The sequence below is a fragment of the Urocampus carinirostris genome, chromosome 4 (assembly GCF_059441175.1).
Source record: "Urocampus carinirostris isolate Australia breed hairy pipefish chromosome 4, RoL_Ucar_1.0, whole genome shotgun sequence".
In the NCBI taxonomy this organism is placed as follows: Eukaryota; Metazoa; Chordata; class Actinopteri; order Syngnathiformes; family Syngnathidae; genus Urocampus; species Urocampus carinirostris.
The window spans coordinates 50089571-50107541 of record NC_142352.1 but is presented as its reverse complement, the minus strand read 5'-3'; the positions used below and the strand labels follow the sequence as shown (position 1 = coordinate 50107541).

At 38.8% G+C, this 17971-nt stretch overlaps 1 protein-coding gene across 2 annotated transcripts in view; it reads left to right on the top strand.

Moving 5' to 3' along the window:
• The window catches only part of cnsta (consortin, connexin sorting protein a), a 35176-nt gene that overhangs the window by 9249 nt on the left and 7956 nt on the right, over positions 1-17971 (top strand). For both annotated transcript variants that reach the window (XM_088334784.1, XM_088334785.1), the window contains exons 2-10: positions 11213-11303; positions 11507-11866; positions 12150-12739; positions 14864-14894; positions 15407-15493; positions 15757-15838; positions 16300-16321; positions 16411-16471; positions 17313-17842. In XM_088334784.1, coding sequence (XP_088190910.1) covers positions 11533-11866; positions 12150-12739; positions 14864-14894; positions 15407-15493; positions 15757-15838; positions 16300-16321; positions 16411-16471; positions 17313-17842 — 1737 coding nt within the window. In that variant the 5' untranslated portion in view covers positions 11213-11303; positions 11507-11532. The remainder of the gene's footprint in view (positions 1-11212; positions 11304-11506; positions 11867-12149; positions 12740-14863; positions 14895-15406; positions 15494-15756; positions 15839-16299; positions 16322-16410; positions 16472-17312; positions 17843-17971) is intronic.

The window sequence follows — 17971 nt, the reverse complement described above, 5'->3', positions numbered from 1 at the left end:
TATAAAGGAAGAAATTTTACACACACATCTAATTTATTAGAAAATACTGTTCAAACCTAGTTAACTATTTTACAAACATTTAAAACATGCAGAGCTCAGGCTCTCGAGGACCGAAGGCTGACAGTGCTTTACATCCTTGGTCACTTAACATCAAAGATGAACCTCACTATCTTCAAATCTGCCTGTGTTAAACAACCTGCAATGTTCTTCAAACTTTGGGCAACCTCCAATTGAAAGCGTTGATTGTCAACTCTTGACACCTTAACAATTTTCAAAATGTCCACATATCAATTGTTATCATTCCTCTCACCTAAATTCCGACATCTTCTTCTTATCTGAAGGATTTTAAAACTAAATGGTGGGATGTGCTAAAGTGTGTGGTACTAGAATAGACATAAAATATGAAATGTAGAACTTAGGTTAAGGGTACGCTTGAATTCTGATTATTAGAGTGAATGAATGAAAACTTTTATTTCGAACATAAAAATAAAAAAAGGACAAAAACAATGAGTCAACAACAGAATAATGTCACATAACATGTTCGAAAAGGGGTAGTCAGAAGCAGATGCTTATTTTTCCTACCCCTTTATCTTCCCTATTAAATACATTTTATAGATAGCTCCTCTTGTGTCCAATACAACAAAATCTCATGGATATACTAATTACATGGGTCAAATATCAATTATAATAATAGTTACAATAATCACATATTTTATACACTAATCTTTGCAATACCATCCCTCAACGTTATAATGCGCATAATGTCACTGCGGCACTAGTGATAATAACAATAAAAATAAACACAATACTTATAACAACAGTTCTGATATAATAATAGCAACAATAACAACAAGTTAACCATAGTTTGAAATGCAGTATTTCCAATCTCCCTCATATCCCATTTTCTCCATCCCTGTATTTCGCCAGTAATGCTTTTTTGTATTTAAATTTGAACACATGGATAGTTGGACATTGTTTGATCTCATTTTGCAAATTATTCCAAAGTCTGACTCCACACACAGACACACACATACTTTTCCTAGTGGTTCTCACCTTTGGGATTTTGAATTCACCACAGCCCCTCAAGTTATAATTTCCCTCCTTCCGAGTGAATAAATTTTGTATGTTTTCTGGCACTATGTTTTTGTTGACCTTAAATAACAGTTGTGAAGTGAAAAATTGTATTAAATCATCCAATTTTAATAATTTGGACTGCATGAATAAAATATTGGTATGATCCCGATATCCTACCCTGTGTACGGTTCTTATTGCACGTTTTTGAAGGATAAAAAGGGGCTGTAGTGAACTTTTGTAATTATTGCCCCAGACTTCTGCACAATATGTTAAATATGGCAGAACGAGAGAACAATATAATAAATACAATGCATTATAATTTAAAATAAATTTGGCTTTAATAATTATTGAAATGCTTTTAGATACCTTAGTTTGTATGTGTCTGATGTGTGTTTTCCAACTTAATTTATTGTCTATTATGACCCCTAAAATCTTAATTTCTGATACAATGTCTATTGCAACACCATCCATTTTTACTTCTAAATCTTGATTTGCCTTGCCAAAGAATATTACTTTGGTTTTATTTAAATTTAAAGCTAATTTATCTATATCCATCCATACTTTTAGGTTAATTAGTTCACGATTAATACAGGTTACCAAATCAATATAGTTATCATTTGAATAGAAAATGTAAGTGTCGTCTGCAAATATTACTAATTTCAATAGTTTTGAAACATTAAGAATATCGTTAATATATAAATTAAATAACTTTGGTCCCAGGATAGAACCCTGTGGTACTCCACAACAGTTGTCCAAATATCTAGATGAAAACTCTCCCATTTTTACATATTGCTTCCTCCCCGTCAAATAACTTTGAATCTATTGCAAAGCCACTCCCCTGATGCCATATCTTTCCAGTTTTTTAATAGTATATTATGATTAATGGTATCAAATGTTTTTTTTAAGTCAATAAATACCCCGACTGCGTATGTCTTCTTTTCTATACTATGGGTGATTTCTTCTACTGCATCAATAATTGCCATTGTTGTTGATCTGTTTGCTCTAAAACCATATTGACTTTCATTAATCAATTTATTTTTATCTACAAATTGTTCTAGTCTATTATTGTAAAGTCTCTCTAATATTTTAGAGAACTTAGTAAGCAGGGATACCGGTCTATTGTTTGTAAAATTGTGCTTGTTTCCATTTTTGTATATTGGTATAACTTTTGCTATTTTCATTTTATTTGGAAATGTGCCTGTTAGAAATAATAGATTACAGATGTAGGTCAATGGTTTCACAATGCTATTTATAATTTGCTTAACTAGTACCATATCGATGTCAAAACAATCCATAGACGTTTTGTTTTTACAGTTGTTAACCACGTCTAAGATTTCTGATTCCGTAACCCCAGATAAAAACATGGTCTTGGAGTTCATTTTTATCGGTGACTCAAATTGTTTACCACTGCACTCTGGGATATTTGCAGCGAGCTCTGGTCCAACATTTACAAAATAACTATTGCAATTCTCCACAACTTGATTTAAATTATAATTTTCACTGTTCTTATCAATAAAATAGTTTGGATATGCATTGCTCACATTCTTTCCTTTTATTATACTATTTAATATATCCCAAATACCTTTGATATTACTTTTGTTATGATGTAATAAATTGGTATAGTATAATTTCTTGCTTGCTCTTAATATTCCTGTCAATTTGTTTTTATACGTTTTATACCGGGATTCGGCTTCCTCAGTTCTTAGTTTAATAAATTTTCTATATAAGGTGTTTTTTTTTCTTACAAGCATTATGTAAACCCTTAGTTATCCATGGATGGTTTCATCTCATCTCATCTCATCAGCCGTACCGCTTATCCTCATTAGGGTCGCGAGGGGGGGGCTGGAGCCCATCCCAGCCATCTCTGGGCAGTGGACACCCTGAACTGGTTGCCAGCCAATCGCAGGGCACACAGGGACAGACAATTCATTCGCTCATTCACACCTAGGGACAATTTGGACCGGTCAATTCACCTGAAATGCATGTTTTTTGAACCGTGGGAGGAAACCGGAGTGCCCGGAGGAAACCCACGCACGCACGGGGAGAACATACAAACTCCGCACAGGAAGTATGGAGCTGGATTTGAACCCACGCAGGAGGTTCTCATGACATGAACTGTGCCGCACAAGCGCTAACCACTGCGCCGCCGTGCTGCCCCGGATGGTTTACAGATTTATTCTTAATATTAGTTTGTCTCATTGGGCAATTTTTGTTATACTTGTTGGTGAATATTTCCAAAAATATGTCAAATGCACGATCCACATCATCTGTACCATATACAGGACTGTCTCAGAAAATTAGAATATTGTGATAAAGTTCTTTATTTTCTGTAATGCAATTAAAAAAACAAAAATGTCATACATTCTGGATTCATTACACATCAACTGAACTATTTCAAGCCTTTTATTATTTGAATATTGCTTATTTTGGCTTGCAGCTTAAGAAAACTCAAAAATCCTATCTCAAAATATTAGAATACTTCCTCAGACCAAGTAAAAAAATAATTTTATAACAGCAAAACTAAATCAAACATTTGAGAATGTCCATTGATGCACTCAGTACTTGGTTGGGAATCCTTTTGCACGGATTACTGCATCAATCCGGCGTGGCATGGAGGCAATCAGCCTGTGGCATTGCTGAGGTGTTATTGATGCCCAGGATGCTTCGATAGCGGCCTTCAGCTCATTTGCATTTGTAGGTCTGGTGTCTTTCATCTTCTTAACTATACCCCACAAATTCTCGATGGGGTTCAGGTCAGGGGAATTAGCAGGCCAATCAAGGACAGTGATGCCATGGTCAGTGCACCAGTTACTGGTGGTTTTGGCACTGTGGGCAGGTGCCAGATCATGCTGGAAAATGAAATCCTCATCTCCATAGAGCTTTTCAGCAGATGGAAGCATGTTGTGCTCTAAAATCTCTTGGTACACAGTTGCATTTACTCTGGACTTGATGAAACACAGTGGACCAACACCAGCAGCTGACATGGCTCCCCAAACCATTGCTGACTGTGGGAACTTCACACTGGATTTCAAGCAACTTGGATTTTGCTCCTCTCCAGCCTTTCTCCAGACTCTGGCGCCTTGACTTCCAAATGAAATGCAAAACTTGTTTTCGTCTGAAAAGAGGACTTTGGACCACTCTGCAACTGTCCAGTGCTTCTTCTCCATAGCCCAAGTCAGACGCTTCTTCCGTTGTCTTGAGTTCAGAAGTGGCTTGACCATGGGAATACGGCTATTGTAGCCCATTTCCCGGACACGTCTGTGAACTGTGGCTTTTGATACCTGGACTCCAGCTTCAGCCCACTGTCTTTGAAGCTCCCCCAAATTCTGGAAGCGGCTCTTCTTCACAATTTTGTTAAGGCTGCGGTCATCTCTCTTGGTTGTGCAGCGTTTCCGGCCACATTTTTCCCATCCAACAGACTTTTTGTGGATATGCTTTGAAACTGCACTCTGTGAACAGCCTGCTCTTTGAGAAATTTCTTTTTGTGTCTTACCCTCCTGATGGAGGGTATCAATGATGGTCCTCTGGACAGCAGTCAGATCAGCAGTCTTCCCCATACTTGTGATTTAGTTTACTTAACCAAGCTGAGTGTTTTTAAGGTTCAGGAAACCCTCGCAAGGTGTTTCGAGTTAATTAGATGATTCAGGTGATTAGTTGAATAGCCTACTTGTATACTTTTTCATGATATTCTAATATTTTGAGATAGGATTTTTGAGTTTTCTTAAGCTGTAAGCCAAATTCAGCAATTATAAAATAATAAAAGGCTCAAAATAATTCAGTTGATGTGTAATGAATTGTTTTTTAATTGCATTACAGAAAATAAAGAACTTTATCACAATATTCTAATTTTTTGAGACAGTCCTGTATAGCATTCCAGTTTTGTTTAACGAAGTCATCATAGTGATATTATAGTCTCTTCAGTTCTAACTCGTTTGTAAACATAATCCTTAATTGATTCTTGTCTAGTAACCTTTTCATAATACACTGTAAATACTGGTAGATGATCAGAAATATTACAAACCAGTAATCCGCTGACGTTTGTAAATTCCATTTTATTTGTAAATATATTTTCAATGAGTGTTGAACTGTGTAAAGTGAATCTACTAGGTCTTAATATAGTTGGGTACAAACTCATACTGTACATCATATTAATATAGTCATCAATGTTTTTATTTTGTTTGGATTTATTAGATCAATGTTGAAATCTCCACAAATGAATAGTGTTTTGGCGCTTATTGTTGAATATGTTTTTTCAGCCCAGTTTGTGAAGGTTTCCAGATTTGAGCCCAGTGATCTATATACACAACTGACTATAATATTTTTACTTTTTTCATTTATAATTTCTATTGTAATACATTCAAGTAAATCGTCATTGAAAAAAGACATGTTTTGTAATATTTTCGATTTTAATCTTTCGTGCACATATATAGCTACTCCACCTCCTATTTTGTTTGTTCTATTTACATAGTTCAAATTATAGTTGTTTAATTCAAAATTTACACCCCTTTCCTCACTGAACCACGTTTCAGAAACTGCAATACCACTAAACGGGTTCTCGAATTGCTGTAAGTATTCAGTGATGTCATCAAAATTTGCGTACATGCTTCTACTGTTAAAGTGTATTATTGAGAATTTGCCTTCAGATTTAACAAAAGTATTATATTCATTCCCATTATAATATTTGCATTTGTCTGAGCTAGCTGATAGGAATTTTTGTGGTCAGGATCGAAGTCATCTAATCTTGAATTATTGGAGTCAGTGTGATCAACAATGCTCAGTTCCGGTAGATCATGGCGTAAAATATTATGAGGGATTTTTTTATTGTGATCTGTAATAAAGGTGTCCATATTGTCAGTCCAGGATGCCTTGTTACACTTCAGGCAAATCAGTCCAGCTCCTGATTTCTCAGACCAAAAGTATTTTTGCTTCTTCTGGAGTACCGTTTAACTGTCTTGCAATGTCAGAGTTTTTTTTTTTCTTAAGTGTTCATTTAAATAAACATTTGTCCCTTTTAGTTTTTTTCCTTGCGTAAGGATTTCATGTTTCCGTTTTCTGTTGATAAATCTCACGATGGTCGCCTTAGGTCGGTTCTCACCTCTTGTTAATTGATGGCATGCTTCTGTGTCCTCAGCATTGATGGATATGCCTTTTTTGCTCATAAAAGCAATGACCTGTTGCTCAGCAGAATCTTCATCAGCATCCATTGCAATATTTTTATTTGCCGTAGCCTTGGCATAGGTCCGAGGTTTAATGTCCAGACCATTGATAATAATGTCATTTATCCTGGTGTACTGTTCCAAATCTGCTACTCGTCCCTCTAGCGCAGACCTGGGCACTCCGGTCCTGGAGGGCCGTATGTTCTGCATGATTTTTGAGGTTTCTCTGATCCATTACAGGTGATTCCAATCACCAGTATCGTTAACGAGCACTTGCTAGCTTGCTAACGAGGTTATAATTTGTATCACCTGAGTTAAAGAAGAGCAAACTTCAAAATCTGGCAGGACGTATGGCCCTCCAGGACCGGAGTGCCCAGGTCTGCTCTAGCGCAATAATCCTCTTGTCTTTCTCCATGTTTTCGTTTTTTAGGTCTTTGATTTCAGCCATTAAACTCAAGATTGTGTCTTGTTGTTTAGTGACTATATCCATTTTGTCTCGACGCATCACCACCTTATCGTGGTGGGGCACTTTGCGCGTCTCCATGACCCCTAGAGCTATGTCGGCGAGAGTCTCGTACTCCTGGTAGGGTTACCCAAGCCAAACAGGTCCAAGGGTAGAGTCCAGACTAAGAGTGATCCCAAAAGCTGGTGGCGGCACGCTTTGATGCTGTTTCCTACAGACCTCGATCTCGTTAGCCCCCTGCAGTTGTAGAAAGATGCCGGTCGTCTAGGGTCTCCCTTGCCACTGGAACCATCTTCTTTACAATCAAGATAGTGGCGTTGGGGTAAGCGCACCCCTTACACCACTTTAAAAACCGTCATTGCGCAGGTATCCTCTTTTTCCTGAGTCTCTGACCACAATCCAGGATCGGACTGTTCAAACATCAGCAGACTCACAAATAAAAGAAGATGGTCATCATCGAATCGATGGACAACCCTAACGAACCATTTTGTCCATTAAAAAGCCGAGTGACTTTTTAATTTCCTCGAGTTCTTTATCTATGCTCGGCATCTTGAAAACTTCGCACTTCTCTTAGGGCACCGTCCGCTGATCGCCTCACCCGATCGCCCTCTGACTCTCAAGTTGTTATTTTGCCGGACTTAGTTTCCCCGGCTTTTGGTCGCTTTACAAAGCAGCGCTGCCATGTTTGCCAGCGTCAACATTGGCCGATCTCGGAAAGCAGGCGAATCGGCCTCCTTCCTGCAATGGTCTTCGAAAGATATCCGCCGAGTCAACGTCAACGTCGACTCTGTGCTTTATTTTCTTTTCAAAACCCACAGACGCCAAAATCGTGGCATTCAAGTGGCCATAGCACATTAGCGGCTACGCTAGCTTCATTCACGGTGCGGTGCGTTCACTTGCAGTCAAGGAGTTGGCAGTGACTCCAGAATCTGTAAGATGTTTTTATTTTTATTTTATCTTTAAAATCAGGTTGAACATTCTTATAAAATGAGAGCCTAATAGAGCTTGGAAAAATCAAGATGACAATATCAACAGCACCCCCAGACCCTATTGATGATAAGCGGTGCAGCTATTGAGATGAGATGAGGTATCAACAGCAGTCCTAAAAAGGGACAGGTTTATTACTAACTGATGCACATGCATCAAAGATGCTATTAATTTGTGACATGCAAATTCTGCAATCAAACCATGAAAGAACCCTTTGGACATTGTGAATCCGCTAGTTTGTTGAAAGGAGTCAAGCTCAGTACCTCAATTGACTGACTGGACATAACCTTATTAGAGGTCCATCAAAAATGTTATTTCTTGGTGCAAATTATTTTGGAGTCATCTTACACCCAAGTGATTAAATAGGCTCTCGGAAGGTCTTCTAAAGTAGCATAAAGACAGTACAACATTTTATACTGTCTGGTTACGTGTCAGCTGAATAATATCCTATATCCTGATATTTGGCGATCCCTAAAATATAATGCATGTTGGTGACAAACCAACATGCTTCCTTTTTCACAATTTTTTTTTCCACATACGACTCCATATTCACCTTAAATTTCTGGGGCAATTCGATGAAAGGGTTGGCTGTGGGCGTGTCATGGTTGACGCGCCTCTGCAACATTGCATGGACATCGGGGACAGTGCCTCTGGACTGGCAGACTGGGGTGGTTGTCTTTAAGAAGGGGGACCGGAGAGTGTGTTCCAACTACAGGGGAATCACACTTTTCAGCCTCCCTGGTAAGGTCTATTCAGGGGTACTGGAGAGGAGGGTCCGCCAGGAAGTCGAATCTCAGATTCAGGAGGAACAGTGTGGTTTTCTTCCTGGCCGTGGAACACTGGACCAGCTCTATACACTCTTCAGGGTCTTTGAGGGTGCATGGGAGTTTGCCTGTCCGGTCTACATGTGTTTTGTGGACTTGGAGAAGGCATTCGACCGTGTTCCTCGGGAGGCCCTGTGGGGGGTGCTTTGGGAGTATGGGGTACCGCACAGTCTTATCCGGGCTGTGCGGTCCCTGTATACCCGGTGCCAGAGTCTGGTCCGCATTGCCGGCAGTAAGTCGGATTCGTTCCCGGTGAGGGTTGGGCTCCGCCAGGGCTGCCCTTTGTCACCGATTCTGTTTATAACTTTTATGGACAGAATTTCTAGGCGCAGCCTTGTCGGGGATGGAGTACGGTTTGGGGACCTCAGCATTGCGTCACTGCTTTTTGCAGATGACGTGGTGCTGTTGGCTTCCTCAGGCCGTGATCTTCAGCTCTCGCTGGAGCAATTCGCAGCCGAGTGTGAAGCGGCCGGGATGGGGATCAGCACCTCCAAGTCCGAGGCCATGGTTCTCAGTCGGAAAAGGGTGGTATGTTCCCTCTGGGTCGGGGAGGAGGTCTTGCCCCAAGTGGAGGAGTTCAAGTATCTTGGGGTCTTGTTCACGAGTGAGGGTAGGATGGAACGGGAGATCGACAGACGGGTCGGTGCAGCGTCTGCCGTCATTCTGACCCTGTACCGGTCTGTCGTGGTGAAGAGGGAGCTGAGCCGAAAGGCAAAGCTCTCGACCTACCGGTCGATCTACGTTCCTACCCTCACCTATGGTCATGAACTTTGGGTCATGACCGAAAGAACTCGATCCCGGATACAAGTGGCCGAAATAAGTTTCCTCCGCAGGGTGGCTGGGTTCTCCCTTAGAGATAAGGTGAGAAGCTCAGTCATCCGGGAGGGACTCGGTGTAGAGCCACTGCTCCTCCGCGTTGAGAGGAACCAGTTGAGGTGGCTCGGGCATCTAATAAGGATGCCTCCTGGACGCCTCCCTCTGGAGGTGTTCCGGGCATGTCCCACTGGCAGGAGGCCCCGGGGGCGGCCCAGGACACAATGGAGAGACTATGTCTCTCGGCTGGCTTGGGAACGCCTCGGGGTCCCGTCGGATGAGCTGGAGGAGGTGGCTGGGGATAGGGACGTCTGGGCTTCCCTTTTAACGCTGCTGCCCCCGCGACCCGACCTTGAATAAGCGGAAGACGATGGATGGATGGATGGATGGATTGATGGATGGGTTGGCTATTTCATAGTTACAAATATTAAAAGATCCTTACATCTCTATTGTACTGGTTCTCTAAGGTTTTTTTGAAATTCATTTTTCTAACTTGTACAATCCTTTCTCTGCAACCACAGTTGTTTTAAAGTGCTGTGTATGTAAAATTGAACCTCTGATGTTCTTATGTCTGCTTAAACATTGGTATATTGTTGTATATGCAGGGATCAGAATTTTCCGCGGATCCGCGGATTTCCGCTGTTTTTGAACCCCAAAGGTCATTTCCGTAAATCGTCTAAATTCGATGAGATTTTTTTTTTTTTTTTTGAGGTATGATAATAATTAATAACAATAATAATAATAATAATACTGTTTCGTCACACAACGTGGTTTAGCTAACAAATAGATCGACTCCTACCATTGGTCGATAGGTTCGCTGATAACCAATCAGCGGAGCTTTTGTTCAGAGCATTGGCTTTCTCGAACATGGCGCTCCTTCCGGTCTTTTCAAACGGTGAAATGAGTGTTTGAAAAAGTAAATATGAAAATACTAAGAAAAGAAGACGAGGCTTTTGTCTCTGAGATTGATAAAGGAATAAAGAATAAATTTAAGTGGTCATGGCTGGAGAAGACTGTCACAGTAAACGTTAAAATCGGCGCAAGGATATGTTTTTTGTGTCTATACTGTGTCGATCTGATCAATTATGGTACGCGAGGTTGTGTGGCACTGATCGAGCATGCTAAAATGAACAAGCACAAAGCAAAAATAGCTTGCCGGCGATCAAATAATGCACTCGGATCCGCATTTAAAATCGGCAGGAACACCACCGGTTCAACATTATTGGCCGTTCAAAATCCTTCCACTTCAAATACTAGCAGCAGTCAACCACTTGTTCCCCTGTGTGACAGAAAATCCCAATCTGAGGTATTTATAAATCTATTTATTTATGAAATGATTTTATCTTTTGTGTTTATACAATATTTAGAACAGGATAAACAAAATTTAAAATTTGTTATAAACATGATTAAAATAAATTATTTTGTATCATTATGATCATGTTCAATATTACAAATGCTTTTAATGTCAATATATTATTATTTTTTTAATTATATATATATATATATATATATATATATAAATACATGGTTTCTGTTTTGTTGGATTTAATTCATTCTAGTGCAATTTTCACATAGCAAATAAGATAAATGCTGTTGGCTTCAGGGGGGCTTTGCCCCCCTGAGCCCCCCACCGGGTTCCGCCCTGGACCTGGCCGGGGCCTGCGGCCACTGGACCCTGACTATTTCAGCTGAAAATGAAAATCTCCATTCTGATCCCTGTATATGTTGTGGTGGTTACGTTTGCATTGTGATTTAGATCATCTTTGTGACACATAGAATATGCTGGTAGGAATGACGTTGAACTTGTTTTGTTGCCTTTTGCCCGTTCGTACTCACTTACGCTGATGACTCAGATTATTCGTTAACATATGTCTTTTTTTCTTTTTTTTTTAAAGCACCACATTTCCATTTTCTTCTTCGTGGCCTGCTTGTGTGGATACAGCAGGCTTCTAGGTCAAAAGTTGGAGTCTGGAGCCCATTATGGTGGTAAGTTTAAAAGATTACTCACTTAACTGCAGTCTATATCAAACAATTAATCACTGTACACAAGAATAATATGAATAAACCAAAAGGCACAAAACAAACTCAGATTTAGGATAAAATTGATTACATCTTTGAAAATAGATTTGACATGGGCAATGGATGTTATATTGTAACACGTTCCTCTTATTTGTTCTCCCTCTGTTCAGGGCAGTTGGACTACAAAAGTGGAATAATGTCTCAGATTGTTGTGGGTAGGGTGGAGTGTTGCGATAACAAACTCCACCCAGAATTTCTAACTGGACCTCCTCCAAACCTCAATATCACCAACCCACTTTCTCATACTGAAGTTTCGTCAGCTTTACAAAATGATTTTGGAGCTTTACTTCCCTCGAAAACCACAATCAACAACAATGAGGTAGAATCGGATAGACTCAAAAGCACCTTCAAAGAAGAAGACGCTGATGAGCTGATGAGGGACGAAAAGGGAGAATCGGACGCATCAAGTTGCCAAATTCGCTGCCAGTCTCCTGATACTCCCATGACAGATTCCTCCTATTCAGAAACAGGTTCATGAAGTTTGTGAAAAATGTACTAAGAACCTAAGAATTGTATAGTTCAAACTGAAAATATTTTTTACTGAGTTATTAGAACACCCCGGATTTGTTTGCTAGAGAAACATATCTTTGCAATTTATGATGATTATTCACACTAAAAAGAAAATAATTTCATTTTATGTCTCTTCTTGAAGCTTGAAATGAAGTAACCCTTTGACTTTTACCGAGAATACTTTGCTAAAAGTATAAAAAAGTATTTGCTTACACATTTGTTTTTTGTCCTCACTCTCTATAGAAGGTCTACTGGAGAATCCTTTCAGACCTGGAACGAGTCCAGAACCGACATCCCATGTCCTTCAAGAAATTTCATGCTCTATGGGTCCTTTAGAACTTGGCCAAACTGAAATGGACTTAGGTCTGTTTGCTCCCAGCACATATGGACATAACTTCATTACAGTGCCTGGGCTTTCGTCTCATCTATTTTTAACCTCAGACAAAGGACAGAGCTGCACTGATGGACCTAAACTTTTTTCAGCGACTACTACCAGTGATGCATATTCTACTGAAGAACATCTTACTTATCCCCCAAATAAAGGGCTTACATGCACTAACACTTCTGACCTTCTCTTGGAAACAACATCCCCCTCAAAGCACATTTCACTCATCACATCTCATAGCCATATAGGAGAGTCCTTTGCCTTCTCCACAGGACATATAACCACTGGTGCACAACCCCCATCTGAAATGACATTTATACACTTAGGTCAGTCTTCTTCCCCTACGGTGCCCACCTACAACAAAAGTCCAATCTCTGTTTTAATTTCATCCCTGGAACATTTAGCACAAAGAGGAGATGATATTGGCCTTCCCCATGACCTTCATCAGGTAACCTTTTTTTCTTTGATTCCTTCACCTAAAAAGAAAAAAAAAATCAATATATTCCCTATCCACCACTTTGTTTTTTTAATTCTCTTACCAGAAACAAACAACAAAACAATTCCATTATATACTTTATCTTCAAGGTATGATGTTATTAGAAAACATGCAAACAACATTGCATTTACAACATATATAAGGAAATATCATTCATCTCACAGGGGCAAGCTTGCTACCTATAGGTCCACAAATCTCAAAACAAACTATAAAATAATATATAAATACATATAAAAGTGGAAAGAAAATATATGTATAAAAGTCTATACAAATATGAAAATTGGAATAAAAATGGCAATTTGTTTGCACTTTTGAGTTTTTGTTTAATTGTTTTTAGTTTTTTGGTCCTCCATTCGATGCAAGTTTAATAATTTAAAACATTTCTGTCAAATTGATTTAAGAATAAAACATTTTTTTTAAAGAAGAATTTACTTTTATTGTCATTCTTTGTAACCTTGCTCACAGCATGATGCACACTTGAATGAATGCTGTCATTTATGCAAGACTGGTTTCTAATTTAACACTATTTTTGGCATAATGATTGAAGCTGCATTTTGGGAACTCACAGTGCTTTAAAAATCATGTTTTCAAAATTTCAAAATTAGCTGCAGGTAGCTTGACACTATGTGTGTTTACGTAGAGCATATAATGTCTTTTGCCACCATGAACTTATTTCTGATTCCAGCAGTTGCTAGGACTGTTAAATGGTCAATCACACATATAGTAAGTCTACACTGCTGCTAATCCGTACATCTGTTGTTTGTTTTGTTTTTTTTGCACGACTAGGAGTTCTTTATACCTAGCCACTCTTTTGCACATCTGTTCTCCTCTGCACTATCGTACTACAGTGTTATTGTTACTGTACAGTGACTTGTTTACTTGACTGCCCATTTTGCACATCTGGTTAGCTGCTACTCCTGCACTCTTTGCACTAATGTATAATACTATACATAGCCATAATTATTTAGTATATTATTAGTACTTCAATACTCCAACTCAATACAACATTTTATTTATATCTGTTTATTCAAGGAAACTGTGTGGGTCAGATGTATCGACATTTCGTTCTGTATACACGTGTAGAATGATAATACTCTATATCTGAATCTGATTCTCTCTGAATCTGCTCTCACTATCTTAATGAAACATGCAGCAATAACATTTCTTTAATAGACAAAAACAAGCTGATGGAGACTCTTTAAGGTCAGAGCTGAAAGATTTCAGCACTTTTAAAAAATGTTGTACTACACCCAAATATTGTTGCCCATTTTGCGTTTTTTTATTGTATTGAAAATAATTATTTGAACCTTTTTGTAAAACTTGAAAAACATGTTTTTGAGTCAAATAAGAAAATGAGCAAAATCATCTGATATTGTAGGTAGCTAATCATTTTAGTATATTTGAATATTGTTTCTAGTAAAGTACGAATATCATATTTATAGTTAGATTTTTGCAGATTTCAAATATTACCAAAATGGTAATCTACCACATATCTATCTTTTTTTTTGTCTGTTTTAAAATGTTACCGTAAAACATGTTAGTACTTATTTAATGTTACATTTCACATTTTTTACCGTAAAACCAAAACAAAAAAAGTAAAATGAGCCAAATCATCTATTTACCGAAGGAAAAAGACAATTTTACTTGGAAAGATGATGATAACTAGTTATTTCTAACTCGACTTTTGCAGTGTGTTTTTGTATCTTTCATTTATTTGGACATGTTGTTTTGATGGAACATTTTTTTCTGTAAGTCGGCGCCTCTTAATACGTACTGGTCCTTTAAATTCAAATGTGAGAGCTTTTTGTGTCATCTGTGTCCCTCACTCAAACTTGAGACACATACACACTTGTTCTGTGATCAGCTGGGCAATATAAAAGTGCCACTGACAGCGATCGAGGAGAGGTAGACCTTTATTATGGCATTTCCTCAAAAGGTCCTAAGTGTATCTGTCTTGCTTTCTACGTAATTTTTTTTTTCAGGACACTAAATCTACTTAAATTCCTCAGAGTGACTCCATGGTTGAAAATGATAAAAATGCTTTACATGACTTAAAGGTGTTATCTCTTTCTGCAGATTGCCGAGACCTCTGTCTGTCATGAAGATTGTATCCTTATCTTTGTGTGTTAAGTGAAAAAGGTTTTGATTTATTATGCAATTACTAAAAGCCACAAGCTCAACGCTTCCTGAAAATGATTAGAACAAATGCTAAATTAGTTTTACAGTAATTTATATTAAACACAGCAATGTCATAACCATTCAACCATGCTATTGTAATAAAATCGACCCAAAAAAGGGAAAGTGCACCACACCATTACAAAAAAATGTTATGCAATTTCAAAAAAGGGTATGCAGTATAGAACACAGCTATGCCATTTATCTTGCAAGGCATCTGGTCCGTGTATAGAGGGTTTCTTGTTGAGAGGGGGCTATTGAGCCATGTCAAAGAGGGATTGTATTATGGCTGCTTGTACTTATGCATGAACATGAGTGTTACTTTATCCCCTTCATGTTTTACTTTATTCTGTTTGCCCCATTCTTCAAAAACGTTAAGATTAATGCAGCCCTATGTTGTACCTCCAGATCCTTTTTGTGTATTCTTTAACTTCAGCTACTCAGACAGCTTGGCTTTACAATGCATTGAACTAGAAAGGCTTTATCACCAGAGAGTTTTGGCAAATCTGAATGCCCTCCAACAACAGTGGGGTAATTTACAATTGTTTATACTGCAGTTACACTGTCAGCAGCAGGTCTAAATTAATAGTGTCAAGCTTTTTTATTACCTTCCAATGCCCATTTGTCATGAAACTGTTCAGTTTCATTTGCTAAACCAAAGTCATCTTTGCTATAAAGACCAAGTTTGGCTCGCAGTCTTCATGTAAAACAAAATATTGTAGATACCTGAACAAGTATAAACTGTCACCAATGTTTTCTTAGTCATAATGTTTCTGTTTGTCTGCACTTCATAGAAAGTCGGCGCAAAAGAAGCTCGCCTACCCTAGAAGACAGACATCTGGATACTCTCCGACATATCTGCCAGACACACACTCGGTCAGTGTACTGTATCTCTTTCTGGTTTACACTTTCAGGCAGGTGGACTAAGGTAATTAAAATTTTAGTAAATGTAATAAAGAAAAAACATGTCAGGCAAAATACACGATACAGCCAGAAAAGAATGCGCAAGATTTTGGGAGGCTAAACCTTAGTCAGTGCAGCCACCTTTACTCATATTTCTGGAAGTCCCTTTATAAGAGTACAGTTTGTGTTTGTGTGGTCGAGGGTAATAGGTTCTAGTTAAAAGTGCTACTTGGGCGCTTTCAGACATTTGAGACGTTGTCCTGCTAAGGTTTCCTCCTCTTGACTCTGACACACTCTAAAGCACACACTTACACTTTGTGATAGCCTGGCTAATATTAGATTTGCAATGTAGAGAGGCATCACCCATTTTACATGGCTTCATTTACAAAGAATACTTACTACAATGTCATTTTTTCTTTCTCTGCTTGTCATAGACCAAACACTACAGATGCAGTGGTAAGATCACTTATTCTTAATCTGTGTGTGTTAAACAGTGAGCTCACCTACTCTATTTTTGATTTGAGTTTGTATATGTGTTGTTACAGTCTCAATCCAGACGATTCTTAAAGACCCTTCTTCAACAAAAGAATGCATTCCCTCTATTAGGTAAGTGCATGAGGAAGTAAGTGTGGAGGGATAGCGGGAAAGTTGATGCTCAATAACAGTTATTTTCAGGCGAAACGAGTTACTCTTTATAGTTTTGATACAGAAAATCCCTCCTTCCCCTCCAAAAAAATTACAGTTAAAAAACTGTAAATCTAAATGGAGCACTTTTAATTAATTTAAATTTTACCTTCCCACTTTCTAGTTTCTTATTTGGCAGTATTTAGTAGTTGCACTACTTATCACAGTTCACGGATCCCTTAACTTTCTAGGTTAACGTATCATCACTTCCTGTAACCTGTCGTGGGTACCGGTAAATACAGCCTGGCTGCGCCCAATCCTTTCCTGACTGTTTTATTTGTTAGGGGTTTGATCCCCCACATGGAACAGATAGTACTGGTTTCCACGGTTACCAGTGGCAGGAGAAGCCTCCTGATCTGACTCCAAAACAGCACCTTCATCATCTGGTCACTGTTGTTGTCCGTGTAAAACATCCTCCCACTCTTCAGAGATGAGCCGAACGTGAACAATGACTCCTTAGAAACCTCGTATTGACAACCAGCCATCACTAAAACATTTTGTACATCACAGTACATATAAATAGAATGCATTTAAAACATCACTACCATAAATTTTATAGCCGTGTTTTGCTCTGTATATTGATCTGTTAACGATGTCACCCGTGAATGTTTAACTTTTAAATGTTTAACTTTTGTGTTCACAAAAGTTTTTTTTGCGGCATATTTTTTTCTGCTATTCTCAGTTTCCTTCATATCTATCAGTAGTAATAAATGTGTAATATCTCTCGTTTGAAACTTCCTATTTTGTGGCTCCTTTTCGCCAGATTATCAAAGTGAAGGGAGAACGGACAATAGAGACAAAAATTCCTCGTCTCTACAGCCCAGCCATCCACTCAGGCCCTCTACAAGTCTGTCACATCCGCTGGATTCTCCTGCGGCTTGCGAAAAGGAAAGTGGAGTCCCCAAAGGCAATTTAAAAGGGAAAGACTGTTTCCATGGGATGGAGCCGGCTGTCGAACAGGAAGGCAGCGGAAGAGAGCCAGGGGAGTGTCTGGAACACACCACTTCAATTGTGGGGGATGTGTTGCACCCCTCTGAAGACGCAGATATGGAATGGACCAAACCTGCAGAGCGGCAGGGAGGAGATTTAGGGTTGGCACAGGAAAAGAAGGTGGATTGCGAAGACGAGCATAGCAATGTGGGAGAGGCGGCGGAAGCGCTGATGATGAAAAATGAGACTGAAGAAGAGAGCGATAAAGAGAAGGAGGCTTTCGGTGTGATAGATGTTGGGTTAGAACATCTTCTTCAGGAAGTTCCAGAGGCAGAAAAAGAAGAGATTAGTCCAAAGATCGAGGTACAAATGTTTTTTTAAAAAGTGGTTAACAAGTTGAAGACAGTAAAAGGGAATTAGCATTTTACTAAACAGTAAAGTGTTTTATTTATTTTTCTTAAACACAGATTTGTTCATATTTGGGCACCCAAT